The sequence below is a fragment of the Lepisma saccharinum genome, chromosome 1 (assembly GCF_977018435.1).
Source record: "Lepisma saccharinum chromosome 1, izLepSacc3.1, whole genome shotgun sequence".
Classification (NCBI taxonomy): domain Eukaryota; kingdom Metazoa; phylum Arthropoda; class Insecta; order Zygentoma; family Lepismatidae; genus Lepisma; species Lepisma saccharinum.
The window spans coordinates 170,734,364-170,754,862 of NC_139229.1; the positions used below are offsets into that span (position 1 = coordinate 170,734,364).

A 20,499-nucleotide genomic window follows, 5' to 3' on the forward strand; every position below is an offset into this window, starting at 1 on the left:
TCTACGTGTGCTACAAACCATGTGCCCACTGCATAGGAGGGGGGGGGGTGATTGGCCAAGCCTCGGGGTTAGCTGGGGGCGGGGGTGTTCCTATTGTTTAACATGCTGGCAATGAGACAGCTGGGATGCTGTTTTGCGAAAAATTGGCTAGCTGGTGATATACAACCCCCATCAAGGACGTATTTAGGGGGAGGGGGGTTCCGGACCACCCGAACGACTTACTAAGTACAAATATTAAATAATGAAATAAAAATTTAACTAAAACTAAATAATGGAAATATACTTGTTTAATAGAGGGTTATTTATTTTCACCAAACTTATCGGAAGGCAAGGATTATATTGTGATCATACGACTTTGAATGACGGTACCACAGGAGATGTATGCAATAGTTATTACTATTTATAACGTAACATTCATAAAATATCACCAAGAACGTTACATTTTTCAACTGAATGTAACATCTTTTTTATATTCAACAAATATTCAATTGTTTATCTATTTGACATTAATTTCTTTGCCAGAGCTTTATTTTACAAATTTTGCCGATCTGAACTACACGTAAACGAGATATTGAATTCGTGCTGTTATATCACTATTATTATACCGCCCTTTCAGTTATTCATGTAATAAAAATGTAATATTAATTAATAGGAATATTTACTATTTTAATTAATTTAACATAATTATAATTATTTTAATTCAAACATTATTATTATTTTGAGACACTTGGTTTGGACCCCCACCCCCGAAACATATTTCTAGATACGTGCCTGACCCCCACCCCCACACGTCCTCCCCTCACTTCGAACATTGCTTTTGACATATCCACTGTCTCATCTTCCCTTTTTCGTGATTTACTTTGAGTATCCGCGACTGAATGAATGATGTCCCAGCAACCATGACATTACGTACTTTGAAGGAACAATGTCAGAAATGGGTAATGTCTATCGGCGTGATTTTCAGACAAACTAATATCGAAATAACAAAGGGAAAGATTCCACTCGACCTTACTTTCGGAAAAAAAAAACAAAAAAAACTCATAGCAACCAAAACTAAAAGTCGGATGAAGAATCTTACAAATACAAAGTTATGCATCATAACCATAGTAACAATATTCCATAAGTGGTTTGTTTTTAAAACCTTTATTTTAGCTCTGATATGTATTCAGCCCATTTTGTTCAAAAAATGGATTTTTTCCCTTCTTGCTCTCACTGGTTCAACTTAAAATTCTCGACTCTATGGGAGAAAATAACATGCTTTACACCTAAGAAGTTACACAGGAACACCGTTCTGGTGCGTTCCACCCGAAAGGAACATCTAATCATAACCGGTGTTCGAATCCCGGCCTGGGCATGGATGTTCTTTGTGAGTGTCCCTTCATCAATTTCATCACATCATCACTCATCCTCATTCTCGAGATTAACCAAAAGTGGCAGAGAAGCGAAGTAAAATAAACCAAATCAATCAATCAAATCCTTCCTTCTCAGGTTTGAAAAGAAACAAAAATACGAAGGACTTGTAGAGAGGAGGCATAAAAAAGGGGGACCTCATGGTTTCCACTATACCCTGTCCCGGAACCTTTGGAGCAAGCGAAAGAAAACTTGTCTCTGCAAGTAGTGACTCGAGACGGCTCGACCAATGAACACGTTAGAGGGAACGGGATTACGTGGAGGGGCAGTTTGCCACAACGTGTACTGCTTCGAACCGCCCATTCGCTTTCTCTCCTTCTCTGCCGTAACGCGCGGCTTTGCTCCAGAGTTTCCTGGGATAGAGTATACTTTAAATCGAATCCCTCCCCACCGTCAAAACTTGTGATAGAAACTGATGTTGTATAGGAGCAGTCGGGCCACGTAATGAAGTAAACATTTGCTTATGATGTCTAGGGAAGGGGAAACTACCTGTAGAAAGGATGCGACACCATAGCATTATCCTGGGCGTGGTTATATTTACCAGCCCCCGTTAGCCTGCATGTTGCTGCAATTACCACGAACCGACATTGACACTTGATTGCTCTAGAGCATTTTTCATCATCCCAGAAATATTAAATAAACTATTCCTTCACGATATTACTTCATATACCTCGGCACGTGCACGGTTTCCTGATAATTACATATCATTTTCCATTGTTGTAATACTTCCTGCACGTTGCATGTCCCTAAATTGACATTCGATTACAGATTGGCGATGTGTCTATCCTGAAGGCCCATGCAGATCAAGTTATGCAGTACTTGCGTGAAGTACAATATTGCAGTAATACCGCTCCTTTCCGTCCCCAGCTCAACTTCCGGGGTGCGCAGAGAGGAAGAAGCTAGTCGGACGCCAATTTCGAAAACGAGGATTCATTGTATGTGCATGGAAATCGCAATAAACGATGTTTTTCAAGGCTTCGGGCGAAGAAGACGGTGCTGCCCTCTGGCCAAGGACGAGGGAAAAGCCGCGCGCTGGACTGGTCTTCCACAAGATTCATCGCGAGCGCCGTACAGTACAGCTACCGAATGCAAACCTGCTCATTGCGTGCGAGTGTCATTGCGTGTGCGTAATAAGAACGGGCGCGTGGTTTTCTTCCTCATCCATGGTTCGCGTGGTGCTGGTTGCGGTGCTCTGCGCTTCCCTCGTCGAGTTGGTGTCGAGCAATGATCATTTTCGGGTGAGAAGACAAGGTGAGTTTTTTTTTCTTCCCTTCAGGGTTTTCCCAAAGTAAAAACTAATTAGAATGATGCTAATTACGTAAATCGCAGGAAAAGTCATTGATGTGCTTTCGCATTGCCATCTAAATTCAATTTAACACATAAAAAAATCTCAATACCTCAGTGGCGGACTAACGAAGTTCTCTCTAGGGGAGGAGCTAATGACCTTTTTAAGTTGTTGCTTTAGATTCACTGAGGAGTTATTGAGTTATTGTCTACAGGGGCGATCGCCTACTTTTAGTCGTTCCGAGGGACGATAGCTTAATTTTTCGACTAAAGAGTAGGACGATCGCCTATAATCTGTCCCCGGAATCTCTGGAGCGAGCGAATGAAAGCAAGTCTCTGCGCAAGTAGGAACGGGATTGCGTGGGGGGGGGGAGCGACTGCAGATCCCAGACTTTGCAACAGTGTGTACTGCTTTGCTTCGCCCACTCACTTTCTCTCCATTTATATCGTTATGCGAGGTCTTGCTCCAGAGATTCCCGGGATAGAGTGTAATTTTAAATGTTTCAAGAGTGGATAGCTTAATTTTCGGATCTAAAGGATCTATTTTAGACGTTTCGTGGGATGATCGCTATTTTTTTTTTACCTAAAGGGTAGGGCGATAGTAGTGTATATTGGGCGTTTCAAAGTAGTACTTAGTAGGTATTCTCTTTTTTTATTAATTGAATATCATTTTTTGACATATTTTGACAATTTTTTGTCGATGTTTTAGCGTTTGACGATTTTTCAGTGCAATTTTCACCGCATCTCATTTTTTTCCCACTCGTACTTGGTAGGTATGCATTTGTAGCCTTTTTTTTATCAATTGAAAATCAGTTTTTGACATATTTTGACAAATTTTTGTCGATGTTTTAGCGTTTAGCGATGTTTTTGTAAAATTTCCTATTTTTTTTTTTCCCACTCGTACTTGGTACGAATGCCACGATCTTACGTGATATAACTTAACCTATTTATTTTTTTTCGTGCTAAACTACACGAGAGCCTCTACGTGCTTTGACCTACTTTAGAGTAGAACCATAAAGACAGAGCTGCAACCGAAAGTGAGGCTCGAAGTGAGGCTCGGTGAGGCTCGACTTAATAGTTTGCTCTTGTAAGACATAAGCCTTATTTTCTCGCAGTGTTGCCAACATTTTACTCGAAATAAAATCACCAAGGTTTTTTCTTGGTCTAACCTATGTTATTGAACTGCGTCGTCACGTCCAAACCTGCATGACTTCCGAACACTATTGGTTTTATTCATATTTTACTCACGTATAGGCGTACGTGATGAATCCTCAAACAGATTTCTCCTAAGTCTTACCGTTTCCAAGATAACCCTACTTCCGGTTGCTATTTTGGATTTCTGAACATAGGTTCTATTCATACTTTTTCTCACGTATAGGTGTACCTGATGAATCTGCAAACAGATTTTTCCTAAGTCTTACAGTTTCCAAGATAACCATACTTCCGGTCGCCATTTTGGATTTCCGAACATAGGTTCTATTCATATTTTACTTACATATAGGCGTACGTGACGAATCTGCAAACAGATTTTTTCTAAGTCTTACCGTTTCAAAGATAACCCTACTTCCGGTCGCCATTTTGGATTTCCGAGCATAGGTTCTATTCATATTTTACTTACATATAGGCGTACATGACGAATCCGCAAACAGATTTTTCCTAAGTCTCACCGTTTCCAAGATAACTAGTAGTGCAGTTTAGCCGGTTCTGCAACAGAAAATGGGGCTCGGTGGGGCTCGCCAAACCTCAAAAACTTACTTTCTCTCCACGTTCCGTGCCTCATTTATTGCGCTGACGATATTTCACAACGTAGAAAACAGCACCAAAACATCAAAAACTCACTTTGATTATTTGGAACTCACCAAAACCTCAAAAACTTATTTTTATTAATTGAGGTTTACCAAACCTCAAAAACTCTCATTTTCTCTCTATGTTCAGCGCCTCATTTATTGCGCTGACACAACGTGATGAGTAAATAATGCAGTCTCTTATTCTTGAAGGATGAATGCACCTTATCGTAATTTTCCAAGCCCCGGTCAAATGTTTGTATATCGTGACCTTTGTAAACCTCTCTTTCGGGAACGATGTGCCATACACACGCGCGTGCATGCCTATATTGTGACGCAAACAAACAAACAAATAATATTTTTTTTTAAGATTCCTGGCCCCTAACCCCACTTCCGGTCGCCATTTTGGATTTCCGAGCATAGGTTCTATTCATATTTTTTCTAGTGCTTCTTGTTTTTGTAAAAAAAATAGGTATTTAACTTTCTTTGAAGCTACATACCATCTATTATTTCAAGTTTAAAGGTGTTTCACGTGGTTTTTCATAGTAATTTCGACCAGATTGAATTTTGACGTGATCGTGCATTTTCTATTTCACCTCAAGAAATTCTATATAAATAACATACCTGAAAATTGTATTGCTATATACTAGACTTTTTGATTTCTGTGATTTTCGAAAAAGCAATGGCATCCACCACCAGTTTCATTCGTAAAAATGATAAAACTGAATGTGTTACTTGTGGGAAGCTAATCTCAAGGAACAATTTATCGGTACACAGGGCAAGATGTAGCGAAACAGGTTCGAGAATTAATCGTTCGTCACCTTCTAAGTCATGTGCTCGATGCGGAAAGATGATCAGCATTACAAATTTAAGTAAACACCTCAAAATTTGCAAACCATCGACCGAACAAGGAACATTGAAAAGAAAAATCGATGATCCAGGAACCGAAGCTTCCACTTCCAAGCAAATTAAATTATCCAATGAACGCAAACCAATTAGATCTGCATTCAACGACCAACTCCAGGATTTTTCAATTAAGTCAGAACCAGGCCGTGACGTCCTTAGTTTCTTGGATGAAACGAAAACATCTGTACTAAATATTTTGAAAGATAAACTTGAAAACAACTCTATAAAAGTATACGTTGTTCTGTTTTCCGAATACGAGAAAGTCGATGGCACAACGAGTATTTTTTATCATTGTACAAAAAACCAGACACTTTATTTTGCTGACGTCGAAAATTTGGACAACTTCTATTATAAAGTTTCCAACGAGCTGGTTAAGAAACACGACGATTTCGAGGCTAAAGGGTCGGGATGGTCTCTATGTGGAAGTCCTCATACGTTAACTGTTTACGTGAACCGATTCTCGCCTCTTCGCGCTTCCAGCTACGTCCCTCTTCTACCGAACATTCAACACAAGAGGGCTGTGTTAAATATACAGAACAGCGATAACAAGTGTTTTCTCTGGTGTGTGTTGGCTGCACTGCATCCTGTTTATTGGTCAAATAATCCAGAACAGGTTTCTCATTACAAGCAATACGAGTCCGAGTTTGAAAGTGTAATGTCTGGCATCGAATACCCGGTGACATTGTCGGATATAACAAAGTTCGAAAATCGTGCCGGAAAACGCATCGCTATTAATGTATATTCCTTCACGTCAGATAAATATCTCGTGCATCCCGTCAGGATAAGCGATATCGATGATGACGATGCTCGTGTGATTAATCTTCTTCTAATTTCAAACGAGGATGTTCATCACTACATGCTAATTCGTTTACTATCACGTTTGGTCAAAAGTCAAACAACCAAGCATGAACATTGCATCGAAGTTTGCCAGAGATGCCTAACCACGTTCGTCGATCGAAAACAACTCGATTATCAAAATTACACCGGATGCCAAATTGCTATCGAGAAACTTGCCGAACATAAAATTTATTGCGGTGACAACAGACCGGCTAGAATGTTGATGCCCGAAACGAACGAAGTCGAAGAATTCAAAATGCACAAGGCATTGTTGGAACATCCCGCAATCATCGTCGCAGATTTTGAGGCGTTCCTCAAACCACTCTCCTACTGCGAACCGGATCCTGAAATTTCCTCCACAACGCCGTACCAGCTTCATCAACCTAATAGTTTTGGCTATGTTGTTGTGCGACGTGATAAAATAAATGAAGCATATATATACCGCGGGCCAAATGTAATCGAACACTTCCTGGAAAAAATGGTGGAGGAGGTTGAGGTAATTGGTAGCGTACTGCTTACATCAAAACCGATGGCACCTTTAACTGAAAATGAACTTCAAAATTACAATTCCACTGAGGTGTGTCCGGTATGTGATCAAAGTTTCACTGATGAGAACAAAAAAATATTCCACCACGATCATTTCAGCGGAAACTACATAGGTGGAATTTGCAACACGTGCAATCTTAAAATCCAGAAACCTAAATTCATCCCCATATTCTTTTACAACGGAAGCGGATATGATTTTCACCACCTGGTGAGACATCTTGGCTACGATCCGAAACGTATAGGTGTCTTGGCCGAGAATGAAGAACGCTACATTAGTCTCAGCAAGCAAGTGTCGATTCCGGGAACGAAAAATACAATCGAGATGCGCTTCCTGGATTCGTATAGATTTCTCTCTGCAAGTCTGGATGCTTTAGCGAACAAACTTACCGACGATCAATTCAAAATAACTAGAGCTAGTTTTCCCAACGTAGACATAGAACTTGTTAGACGTAAAGGGATTTATCCTTACGAATACGTTAGTGATGGTTCTAAATTTAACGACGACGCTCTTCCACTTCCAAGAGAATTTTACAGCAGACTCAGAGAGAAAGGAATCGCGGAAGAAGAATACCAACACGCGCAACTCATGTGGGAGAAATTAGAATGTACGATACTCGGAGACTACCACGACGCATACTTAAAACTGGACGTGACGATACTCGCGGATGTTTTTCAAGCGTTCAGGAAAACGGCAACGAATATTTATAAATTAGATCCAGCGTATTTCTACAGTCTACCGGGATTAGCGTGGTCGGCAATGTTATTCCAGACAAAGGTCAAGCTGGAACTGATATCGGACGTTGACATGTTGCTATTTATCGAAAGAGGGATACGAGGTGGAATGGTGCAATGCGTACAGAGACATGCAAAAGCTAATAACGTACACATGAAAGAAGATTACGATTCAAATCGAGCATCGAATTACATCTTCTATGCCGATGTTAATAATCTCTACGGACATGCCATGGTTCAGAAACTTCCTTACGGGGGATTCGAATGGTTAGATCCCACTTCGATAGATATTATTCATTTCGACGATAGCGAGTGTGGTTTCTTCGCAGAGGTAGATCTCCAATTCTCCAATCACCTGCACGACACGTTTTCGGATTTGCCTCCGACTCCCGAAATCAAATGTCCACCCGACTCGGTTCAAGACAAGCTTTTGTTAACATTGGACCCTAAACAGAGATACGTCGTCCACTACAAGAATCTCCGGTTTTTGATTGGGAAGGGTGTTCAGATAGTAAATGTTAGAAGAATACTAAAGTTTAAACATTCCACGTGGTTAAGATCTTACATAGAAACTAACACACAACATAGAACAGCTGCCACTTCCGATTTAGACAAGGACTTCTTTAAATTAATGAACAATGCGGTGTACGGAAAGACCATGGAGAATGTTAGAAAGCACGTAGACGTGAAATTAATTTCCGATAAGAATAAATGTCGGAAGTGGATAGCCGATCCTAGATTCAAGTCGAGAAAAATTTACAACGAGAATTTGGCACTTTTCAATCTAGATATAAAATTGATGAAATTCAGAAAACCAATTTACGTTGGTGCAACGGTTCTCGACTTGTCGAAACTTTACATGTTCGAATTTCAATACGACGTGATGAAACCCTTCTACAATGATAAGATATCACTTTTGTACACGGACACCGACAGCTTCATTTACAGCATACAAACACCTAACCTATACGAAGACATAAAAAATCCTTCCATGCTTGAGTATTTCGATACTTCTGCGTATCCTCAACCCAACAGATTTGGGATTCCATCTCGTAACAAAAAAGTCCTAGGTAAACTGAAAGATGAATGTAACGGTGATATTATTGTAGAGTTCGCGGGTTTGCGTTCGAAGATGTATGCCATGAGAACAGAGAGTAGCGTCACGAAGAAAGCAAAAGGTGTGGGCAAGAATACGGTGGAGAACAAACTCACCTTCCACGATTACATCGATTGCCTTTACTCACAATCGACGATACTAAGTATAGAACAAAGAATCCAAAGTGTAGACCACGTGATTACAACAAACGAAGTTAGGAAAGTAGCATTAGATCCGCACGACGATAAAAGATGTATTTTGTCTTGTGGAATCCACACGTTGCCTTGGGGACACTATCGTTTAGAAAATAGTAAAAATTGTAGGCAATGCAATTGAAAAAAAAAATAAACTTAAATAACTATAACTAAAATAAAAAAAACTTTAACTGTCTCACATACACAATAAAGAACTAGCAAGGACAATGAATCTCTTTGGTTTCCGAAAGCAAACAATGGAGACTGTACACCGCAAGGCAGATCATGAATTTCTACCTTCCATGTTATCTAAACTCAACGGCCTGTTGATCAATCAATTTTCGGAACGCTGCTCTTCTTGCTGGAACAGGGACGATTTCGGATTCGCGACGATCGACGTGACGAGGAAACCCAACGACGGAAAATACAGAAACAAAATCAACGACTTTCAAAACGTTGCAACGTTGTGAGAAACGTTTCTCACAACGTTGCAACGTTTTGAAAGTCGTTGATTTTGTTTCTGTATTTTCCGTCGTTGGGTTTCCTCGTCACGTCGATCGTCGCGAATCCGAAATCGTCCCTGTTCCAGCAAGAAGAGCAGCGTTCCGAAAATTGATTGATCAACAGGCCGTTGAGTTTAGATAACATGGAAGGTAGAAATTCATGATCTGCCTTGCGGTGTACAGTCTCCATTGTTTGCTTTCGGAAACCAAAGAGATTCATTGTCCTTGCTAGTTCTTTATTGTGTATGTGAGACAGTTAAAGTTTTTTTTATTTTAGTTATAGTTATTTAAGTTTATTTTTTTTTTCAATTGCATTGCCTACAATTTTTACTATTTTCTAAACGATAGTGTCCCCAAGGCAACGTGTGGATTCCACAAGACAAAATACATCTTTTATCGTCGTGCGGATCTAATGCTACTTTCCTAACTTCGTTTGTTGTAATCACGTGGTCTACACTTTGGATTCTTTGTTCTATACTTAGTATCGTCGATTGTGAGTAAAGGCAATCGATGTAATCGTGGAAGGTGAGTTTGTTCTCCACCGTATTCTTGCCCACACCTTTTGCTTTCTTCGTGACGCTACTCTCTGTTCTCATGGCATACATCTTCGAACGCAAACCCGCGAACTCTACAATAATATCACCGTTACATTCATCTTTCAGTTTACCTAGGACTTTTTTGTTACGAGATGGAATCCCAAATCTGTTGGGTTGAGGATACGCAGAAGTATCGAAATACTCAAGCATGGAAGGATTTTTTATGTCTTCGTATAGGTTAGGTGTTTGTATGCTGTAAATGAAGCTGTCGGTGTCCGTGTACAAAAGTGATATCTTATCATTGTAGAAGGGTTTCATCACGTCGTAATGAAATTCGAACATGTAAAGTTTCGACAAGTCGAGAACCGTTGTGCCAACGTAAATTGGTTTTCTGAATTTCATCAATTTTATATCTAGATTGAAAAGTGCCAAATTCTCGTTGTAAATTTTTCTCGACTTGAATCTAGGATCGGCTATCCACTTCCGACATTTATTCTTATCGGAAATTAATTTCACGTCTACGTGCTTTCTAACATTCTCCATGGTCTTTCCGTACACCGCATTGTTCATTAATTTAAAGAAGTCCTTGTCTAAATCGGAAGTGGCAGCTGTTCTATGTTGTGTGTTAGTTTCTATGTAAGATCTTAACCACGTGGAATGTTTAAACTTTAGTATTCTTCTAACATTTACTATCTGAACACCCTTCCCAATCAAAAACCGGAGATTCTTGTAGTGGACGACGTATCTCTGTTTAGGGTCCAATGTTAACAAAAGCTTGTCTTGAACCGAATCGGGTGGACATTTGATTTCGGGAGTCGGAGGCAAATCCGAAAACGTGTCGTGCAGGTGATTGGAGAATTGGAGATCTACCTCTGCGAAGAAACCACACTCGCTATCGTCGAAATGAATAATATCTATCGAAGTGGGATCTAACCATTCGAATCCCCCGTAAGGAAGTTTCTGAACCATGGCATGTCCGTAGAGATTATTAACATCGGCATAGAAGATGTAATTCGATGCTCGATTTGAATCGTAATCTTCTTTCATGTGTACGTTATTAGCTTTTGCATGTCTCTGTACGCATTGCACCATTCCACCTCGTATCCCTCTTTCGATAAATAGCAACATGTCAACGTCCGATATCAGTTCCAGCTTGACCTTTGTCTGGAATAACATTGCCGACCACGCTAATCCCGGTAGACTGTAGAAATACGCTGGATCTAATTTATAAATATTCGTTGCCGTTTTCCTGAACGCTTGAAAAACATCCGCGAGTATCGTCACGTCCAGTTTTAAGTATGCATCGTGGTAGTCTCCGAGTGTCGTACATTCTAATTTCTCCCACATGAGTTGCGCGTGTTGGTATTCTTCTTCCGCGATTCCTTTCTCTCTGAGTCTGCTGTAAAATTCTCTTGGAAGTGGAAGAGCGTCGTCGTTAAATTTAGAACCATCACTAACGTATTCGTAAGGATAAATCCCTTTACGTCTAACAAGTTCTATGTCTACGTTGGGAAAACTAGCTCTAGTTATTTTGAATTGATCGTCGGTGAGTTTGTTCGCTAAAGCATCCAGACTTGCAGAGAGAAATCTATACGAATCCAGGAAGCGCATCTCGATTGTATTTTTCGTTCCCGGAATCGACACTTGCTTGCTGAGACTAATGTAGCGTTCTTCATTCTCGGCCAAGACACCTATACGTTTCGGATCGTAGCCAAGATGTCTCACCAGGTGGTGAAAATCATATCCGCTTCCGTTGTGAAAGAATATGGGGATGAATTTAGGTTTCTGGATTTTAAGATTGCACGTGTTGCAAATTCCACCTATGTAGTTTCCGCTGAAATGATCGTGGTGGAATATTTTTTTGTTCTCATCAGTGAAACTTTGATCACATACCGGACACACCTCAGTGGAATTGTAATTTTGAAGTTCATTTTCAGTTAAAGGTGCCATCGGTTTTGATGTAAGCAGTACGCTACCAATTACCTCAACCTCCTCCACCATTTTTTCCAGGAAGTGTTCGATTACATTTGGCCCGCGGTATATATATGCTTCATTTATTTTATCACGTCGCACAACAACATAGCCAAAACTATTAGGTTGATGAAGCTGGTACGGCGTTGTGGAGGAAATTTCAGGATCCGGTTCGCAGTAGGAGAGTGGTTTGAGGAACGCCTCAAAATCTGCGACGATGATTGCGGGATGTTCCAACAATGCCTTGTGCATTTTGAATTCTTCGACTTCGTTCGTTTCGGGCATCAACATTCTAGCCGGTCTGTTGTCACCGCAATAAATTTTATGTTCGGCAAGTTTCTCGATAGCAATTTGGCGTCCGGTGTAATTTTGATAATCGAGTTGTTTTCGATCGTCGAACGTGGTTAGGCATCTCTGGCAAACTTCGATGCAATGTTCATGCTTGGTTGTTTGACTTTTGACCAAACGTGATAGTGAACGAATTAGCATGTAGTGATGAACATCCTCGTTTGAAATTAGAAGAAGATTAATCACACGAGCATCGTCATCATCGATATCGCTTATCCTGACGGGATGCACGAGATATTTATCTGACGTGAAGGAATATACATTAATAGCGATGCGTTTTCCGGCACGATTTTCGAACTTTGTTATATCCGACAATGTCACCGGGTATTCGATGCCAGACATTACACTTTCAAACTCGGACTCGTATTGCTTGTAATGAGAAACCTGTTCTGGATTATTTGACCAATAAACAGGATGCAGTGCAGCCAACACACACCAGAGAAAACACTTGTTATCGCTGTTCTGTATATTTAACACAGCCCTCTTGTGTTGAATGTTCGGTAGAAGAGGGACGTAGCTGGAAGCGCGAAGAGGCGAGAATCGGTTCACGTAAACAGTTAACGTATGAGGACTTCCACATAGAGACCATCCCGACCCTTTAGCCTCGAAATCGTCGTGTTTCTTAACCAGCTCGTTGGAAACTTTATAATAGAAGTTGTCCAAATTTTCGACGTCAGCAAAATAAAGTGTCTGGTTTTTTGTACAATGATAAAAAATACTCGTTGTGCCATCGACTTTCTCGTATTCGGAAAACAGAACAACGTATACTTTTATAGAGTTGTTTTCAAGTTTATCTTTCAAAATATTTAGTACAGATGTTTTCGTTTCATCCAAGAAACTAAGGACGTCACGGCCTGGTTCTGACTTAATTGAAAAATCCTGGAGTTGGTCGTTGAATGCAGATCTAATTGGTTTGCGTTCATTGGATAATTTTAATTTGCTTGGAAGTGGAAGCTTCGGTTCCTGGATCATCGATTTTTCTTTTCAATGTTCCTTGTTCGGTCGATGGTTTGCAAATTTTGAGGTGTTTACTTAAATTTGTAATGCTGATCATCTTTCCGCATCGAGCACAAGACTTAGAAGGTGACGAACGATTAATTCTCGAACCTGTTTCGCTACATCTTGCCCTGTGTACCGATAAATTGTTCCTTGAGATTAGCTTCCCACAAGTAACACATTCAGTTTTATCATTTTTACGAATGAAACTGGTGGTGGATGCCATTGCTTTTTCGAAAATCACAGAAATCAAAAAGTCTAGTATATAGCGATACAATTTTCAGGTATGTTATTTATATAGAATTTCTTGAGGTGAAATAGAAAATGCACGATCACGTCAAAATTCAATCTGGTCGAAATTACTATGAAAAACCACGTGAAACACCTTTAAACTTGAAATAATAGATGGTATGTAGCTTCAAAGAAAGTTAAATACCTATTTTTTTTACAAAAACAAGAAGCACTAGAAAAAATATGAATAGAACCTATGCTCGGAAATCCAAAATGGCGACCGGAAGTGGGGTTAGGGGCCAGGAATCTTAAAAAAAAATATTATTTGTTTGTTTGTTTGCGTCACAATATAGGCGTGCACGCGCGTGTGTGTGGCACATCGTTCCCGAAAGAGAGGTTTACAAAGGTCACGATATACAAACATTTGACCGGGGCTTGGAAAATTACGATAAGGTACATTCATCCTTCAAGAATAAGAGACTGCATTATTTACTCATCACGTTGTGTCAGCGCAATAAATGAGGCGCTGAACATAGAGAGAAAATGAGAGTTTTTGAGGTTTGGTGAACCTCAATTAATAAAAATAAGTTTTTGAGGTTTTGGTGAGTTCCAAATAATCAAAGTGAGTTTTTGATGTTTTGGTGCTGTTTTCTACGTTGTGAAATATCGTCAGCGCAATAAATGAGGCGCGGAACGTGGAGAGAAAGTGAGTTTTTGAGGTTTAGCAAGCCCCACCGAGCCCCATTTTCTGTTGCAGAACCGGCTAAACTGCACTACTAGTTATCTTGGAAACGGTGAGACTTAGGAAAAATCTGTTTGCGGATTCGTCATGTACGCCTATATGTAAGTAAAATATGAATAGAACCTATGCTCGGAAATCCAAAATGGCAACCGGAAGTAGGGTTATCTTTGAAACGGTAAGACTTAGAAAAAATCTGTTTGCAGATTCGTCACGTACGCCTATATGTAAGTAAAATATGAATAGAACCTATGTTCGGAAATCCAAAATGGCAACCGGAAGTGGGGTTATCTTGGAAACTGTAAGACTTAGGAAAAATCTGTTTGCAGATTCATCAGGTACACCTATACGTGAGAAAAAGTATGAATAGAACCTATGTTCAGAAATCCAAAATGGCAACCGGAAGTAGGGTTATCTTGGAAACGGTAAGACTTAGGAGAAATCTGTTTGAGGATTCATCACGTACGCCTATACGTGAGTAAAATATGAATAAAACCAATAGTGTTCGGAAGTCATGCAGGTTTGGACGTGACGACGCAGTTCAATAACATAGGTTAGACCAAGAAAAAAACCTTGGTAATTTTATTTCGAGTAAAATGTTGGCAACACTGCGAGAAAATAAGGCTTATGTCTTACAAGAGCAAACTATTAAGTCGAGCCTCACCGAGCCTCACTTCGAGCCTCACTTTCGGTTGCAGCTCTGTCTTTATGGTTCTACTCTAAAGTAGGTCAAAGCACGTAGAGGCTCTCGTGTAGTTTAGCACGAAAAAAAATAAATAGGTTAAGTTATATCACGTAAGATCGTGGCATTCGTACCAAGTACGAGTGGGAAAAAAAAAAATAGGAAATTTTACAAAAACATCGCTAAACGCTAAAACATCGACAAAAATTTGTCAAAATATGTCAAAAACTGATTTTCAATTGATAAAAAAAAGGCTACAAATGCATACCTACCAAGTACGAGTGGGAAAAAAATGAGATGCGGTGAAAATTGCACTGAAAAATCGTCAAACGCTAAAACATCGACAAAAAATTGTCAAAATATGTCAAAAAATGATATTCAATTAATAAAAAAAGAGAATACCTACTAAGTACTACTTTGAAACGCCCAATATACACTACTGGCGATCACCTACTTTTATACGTTTCGAGGTATTTTCTTAACTTTTCTACCTAATTTTATACATCAAGAGAAGATCAATCACTATTTACTCGCATATTAACTGGAGAGACGTCGCCATTGGCTGGGCGAGGGTGGGCTGTAGCCCCCCGTAAAATAATCTTAGCGCACCCAAATAGTCTACATGAGAAATTGCCGGTACGGTGGCCGAGTAGGTTAAGTGGCCGACTTTTGATCTCACGAGAAGTTCCCGGGTTCAAATTCCGGCTTTACCATGGCTGTTCGCCATTTCAAAATTTCATCTAATCATTACGCATCCTCATCGTAGCGATTAGTCACCAAAGTGACAGTAAAGCGACGCTTAATAACAAAAATACAAATACATGATAAGTTTTGGTCGCAATCATTTATAGTAGAGCAGAAACCACATCACACGGAGAGAGAGAGAGATAGAGATAGATAGATAGATAGAGAGAGAGAGAGAGAGAGAGAGAGAGAGAAACAGTATAACAAATAAAGAGAAAGAAGAAGAAAAGAAGAGTGAGATAACTAAGAGAGAAGAGAGATTGACACGTCCTTTCCCAATGCACTAATAATTATTGTTATATCTTTTCTCTTGTACAAATGTTTAATGTTCTTTAATCTTAATTTCTGTAATTTACCTATCACTGATAATGTCAGGATAGTTACTAACCTGTATATACTTATCTTGTAAGGGCTGTTACCATGGCAATTACGGGTGTGTTTTGTCTTGACTTAAAAGTTGGGGCTCGGTTTTTGAATAGAGTGATCAAGTTGAATTGTAAGAAGTTTAATTTCTTTGAGTGACATGGATTATATGTTAGGCATATAAGTATTTAGTTTGCAAAGAAGTAAAATAGACTTCCTTTTTCTTAGTGCAAACTTAACTTTGATTTTTAATTGACGAACTAACAGAGAGATATTACCCCATACCCTGATAGGCATCACGCGAATGCTTTCGAGTCTTCTTGTGAACTTATTATTTGCTCTTTTAGTTAGATAATGTTCTTTTGACTAAAGAACGTGTCAAGATTTATTAGACTAACCACGACCAGCAAAAAAAGGTAAAGTGCTCCCCTGTGCATAGCACCACGCCATGAAGGCGTATAGGGGGTGTGGGGGTAACGCCCCACACTTTCTTGATCCGGTCGTGAGTGGGGTTGATGTGATCAGCATCACGCCCCTGACCGCCTTTACCCCCCAGGGTTTCCCCCAGGCACCCATGTTATTCGACGCTGGGTGGGCGCCGGGGCCGCTTCCATCGTTAGAAAAGTTCCCGGATTTGAACCGGCCGGGGACACGGTAGTCAGACGCGTTACCGACTGAGCCACCGCGGCCACAACCACGACCAGCAAAGGAAACAAAAACCCAACTGAAAATATTTTGTTCACCCTTGAACCTCCCCCCCTCCACCATAGACGAAATCCTCTATATCACCAATTAATAATCCATTAATTGGTGACATCTATTTTTTAAATATTTCTCGGCCTGAGGGAGGGGATCGCTCCGTCCTCCTTAAACGCATATGAAGCACGAGCACAAATCTCTCTTACGTACGAATGGCAGGTACGAATCATGCGTCCGACCATCCTGACTGAGGGTCAGTTTTTATCCGGGCAAATGCTGTGATGGTACCCTTTATGAATACGTGCTCTTTCTTCTTTGCCACTTTTCTTCCTTCGTCTTCTTACCTCCTACATTATTTAAAGGAATGGCTTAATTTCTCTTATACATATATGATTCTGTTCATATCATCATATCAGAAAAAGTCTAACAGATTTTAACAATAATAAGTGCCGCACAGCTTATTTTTGCTTCCAGTCGAATGTGATTGTGGCGTTTTTCAGTGGCGTGCGCAAGATTTTCCAAAAAAGGTGGGGGAGGGGGGTAAAGTGCTCCCTGTACATTGTACTATGCCATTGTGGCAAATGGGGGTGTGTGAAGCTACACACTTCACAATTTCGGTACTTTGTGGTGGAGCTGATCAGCACTACGGTGACGGCCCGATCGTCTTTAACCCCTACCCAGGGTTGCTCCCACGTACCAATTTATTAGAGGCTGGGTGAATCCCAGAGCTGCGAGTATGTCTATTTTTTCCCCAGTAGACGGTCCTATATTTTGTCAGCATTTGACATTTTTTTTTCATGGCCTTTCCCTTGAGCACACCACTGGATTTTTCAACTTTTGATATTAATGTAACTATTCTACTGATAGTTAAACAACATTTTCCCTTCAGTTTCTGTGTAATAAAATATGAAAAGTAACACTGTTGATTAAACATAACTACTCTTAAAATACTTTTCCAGATTTGCAGTTACAAGTGAAGAATTTTGTGTCACGGGTGGGACAGGCGAAACACTGCCTCTGCACTAAATAAGAAATTTATTTTAATTTCTGTGAATTGGCAAACGATGAAAAATAAATTATTTAAGACAAACAGAGAAGGTAATTGACATTTTAATATTCTTGTGTAGTTGAGGGGGAAATAGTAACAGTTAAACAAGAAATTAATTGTTTTTTGGTGTCACAATACAAAACACAAGTAAATGAAAAGTTAAAATAAACAATATGCTAAATATCTTCTACTTTCTAACTTAATAATGTATAATACTTGAATTTTTATCCAAAATTCAATTGTAGATTGTTCACTTACAAGAAGTTGTTACAGCATTGCATTTAGCCTAATTTTAAAAATTGAGGTTTGTGGGCACTTTCACATGAATGCCCCTAGACTAAAAGCTTTTTTTTTATTTTAGATAACTAATTTATGTCCCATTGCAATCCATCTATACTGCTATAAAAACATAATTTACTGCCAAAATGACGTATTAATTCAATTACGGAGAGATACCTTTCACACAGGTTATCTGAACATCAACCATGTTAATATACATCAAGGTTGTTTTAGATTATTTGGCAGCATGACTTTTATGTTATGCATCTTCTGAGTGTTACGACGAGAAAATGGACCGATGAAATCGACGAGAGAATAAAAATGAACACAATTTACGAAACTTGATCGCAGGACTCATGGCTACCCAGTTTAGTTACCCCTCTTCTCCTGACAATCTTTGGCGATAGGCCTATTTACAATTTCACTCCGATGGGTGGAGGAAACTCTGGTCCCGATCGCATTGAATACACAGGATATTCATGGTATAACGAATATAATACAAAATGAAGGTTTAATTTAACAAGTATGTAAGTGTATGTAATATGAAAACATTTCAAGGGAGGATTCCAGTAACCTCTTACAAAGTATCAAAATATGCTAAAAAAAATACAAGTGTTTGTATTTCTATTTTTGCCACTTTTGGATGGCAAACGATAAGATGAGTATTGATAAAATAAAAGTGATGAAGTGACACTAACAAAGAACTTAGGAACTTCGGAGGCGAGTTCGAAAGTCGACCACTTAGTGCGCTAGGTCATCGAGCAGGCAAAATTTGCAAGCCGGAAGGGGGAATGCAGTTTCCGAAGCTGGGACGATGCCAGGGGTGCAAGAGGGCGGATGCCCTGCTACTGGACCGGTTAGATCAAATGTGTATTTTTGTATTCTCCATAGAAAATATTCCCTCCCCCTCCTCTGTCCCGGTTACTGATTTTTTTTCCTTTTTGGCGCGGAGCTGGGTGTCTCATTCTACAGATAGCACCCTAATTGTTACCGATTTAAGTACATTTACAGAGGGGTAAGGCTGAAGTCTGACAGCTCTCAGTAAATACGACATAATTTTTATAGAGAAGAGTATCCAGCAGCCCCAGTCAATTTCTTGATATATGTGAAAAAGGCCCTTGCAGAGGAATGCCCATCGACATGTTCACTCACTTTGTTTTATGCAATGCGAACCTCAAGAAATCACTGTGCAATGCACCCTCACCGGGAGTCGAACCCGGGTACCTTTAATTACAGGTCGGCAGCGTTAACTTTACCGTGGAAGACGGAATTCAAGAACTGAAATAAAATTACAAAGAAGCAATAGACAAACTCTCAGCATGAGTACAATTCAAACCCTTGAAAGCACTATGGATGCAAGAGAAAAACCAATGAAAATGCTGGTGGGATTTAGTTATTGTTAGTAATATTTATGCATCCCAGCAGAAAAAAAATGCCGTATAGTTGTGGAATCTTTAAAACAAACCTTTGAAAAAATATTTATATTTATATTTATTTTTGAGAGACAAGCCTGGTAATGGTAAAAATCAAGAAACAACACTCGATGCAAAGTTGTTTTTCAGCATAGGATGTTAGTTGTAGGAACTCCAGCGTGTGTTTCAATAAATACCTAACAACCGCCATTTTCTCCTGACTGTAAAATCTGCCGTTGGACCACCCCAGTCTCTTCTGGAGCCTAGTCAGACTTGTAGATGTGTTGTTCTGCCGGAGTAAAATGTTTTCAGAGTCACGTGCAGTCCAACCTTGAATTAATTAATTCGAAAACTGTCACGGACAACGTGTGGAGATGAGAGGGGGCCATTGACTCCTAGAGCATGGGCGATACACCTTCAGCTTTCCACACTCGACGAGTTTTTCGATTAACGTCCATATCGGTCAGTCGCAGAGGTCAATTGAGAACCAGCGAGTAAGCTTTGGCATAGCAATGCATGGACTCACACTCGTATGACTTAGCCTGAAATTTATATTTGGAAGCAATCAACAATGGTGAAAAATCCCAACGAACAGTTTTAAACCAAATGTCTACCAACTGATGTAACTCTTCCTGTTACCATTACAAGATATTCAAATTCTCCATCCTTCGTCGATTAAAGCTGCGGTGAAGAACTCCGTGATGGGTTAATGATGGGAACTGTCACAACATCAGAAATGTTAAATTATACAGGGTGTTTCCGGGCTGATGATACAAACTTTCAGGGACGATGGAGAAGGGCACATGTATCAATTTGAGATAAGGAACCCTGGTCCGGAAACGACTTAGTCGAAAATTATAAGCGAAAATCGGTGTATGAAGATTCAATACTTTTATTACCTGCACAAGTTTCACAAGCTGCTACATTCACAACAGTTGTTCAAAGTGGCGTCCCCCAGCTTCACTGCAGGCAGGACATCGTAGTACAAAATTTTGTCTGAAGAGGATCTCCTGGCAAGAATTTTCGCTGAATGTGACATTGTTCGAACAACCCCGAGGTTGTTCCAACGGGTACGCCAGTACTTTGTGCGACGATGTCATGCAGCGAAGCTGGGGGACGCCGCTTTGAACAACTGTTGTGAATGTAGCAGCTTGTGAAA

The 20,499-nt window shown here is 39.9% G+C and overlaps 1 protein-coding gene across 2 annotated transcripts in view; it reads left to right on the forward strand.

Moving 5' to 3' along the window:
- Positions 1-2,443: 2,443 nt before the first annotated feature.
- Positions 2,444-20,499, forward strand: part of LOC145990051 (proclotting enzyme-like) — a 41,885-nt gene continuing 23,829 nt past the window's right edge. For both annotated transcript variants that reach the window (XM_083125697.1, XM_083125706.1), the window contains exon 1: positions 2,444-2,661. In XM_083125697.1, the coding sequence (XP_082981823.1) occupies positions 2,574-2,661 (88 nt within the window). In that variant the 5' untranslated portion in view covers positions 2,444-2,573. The remainder of the gene's footprint in view (positions 2,662-20,499) is intronic.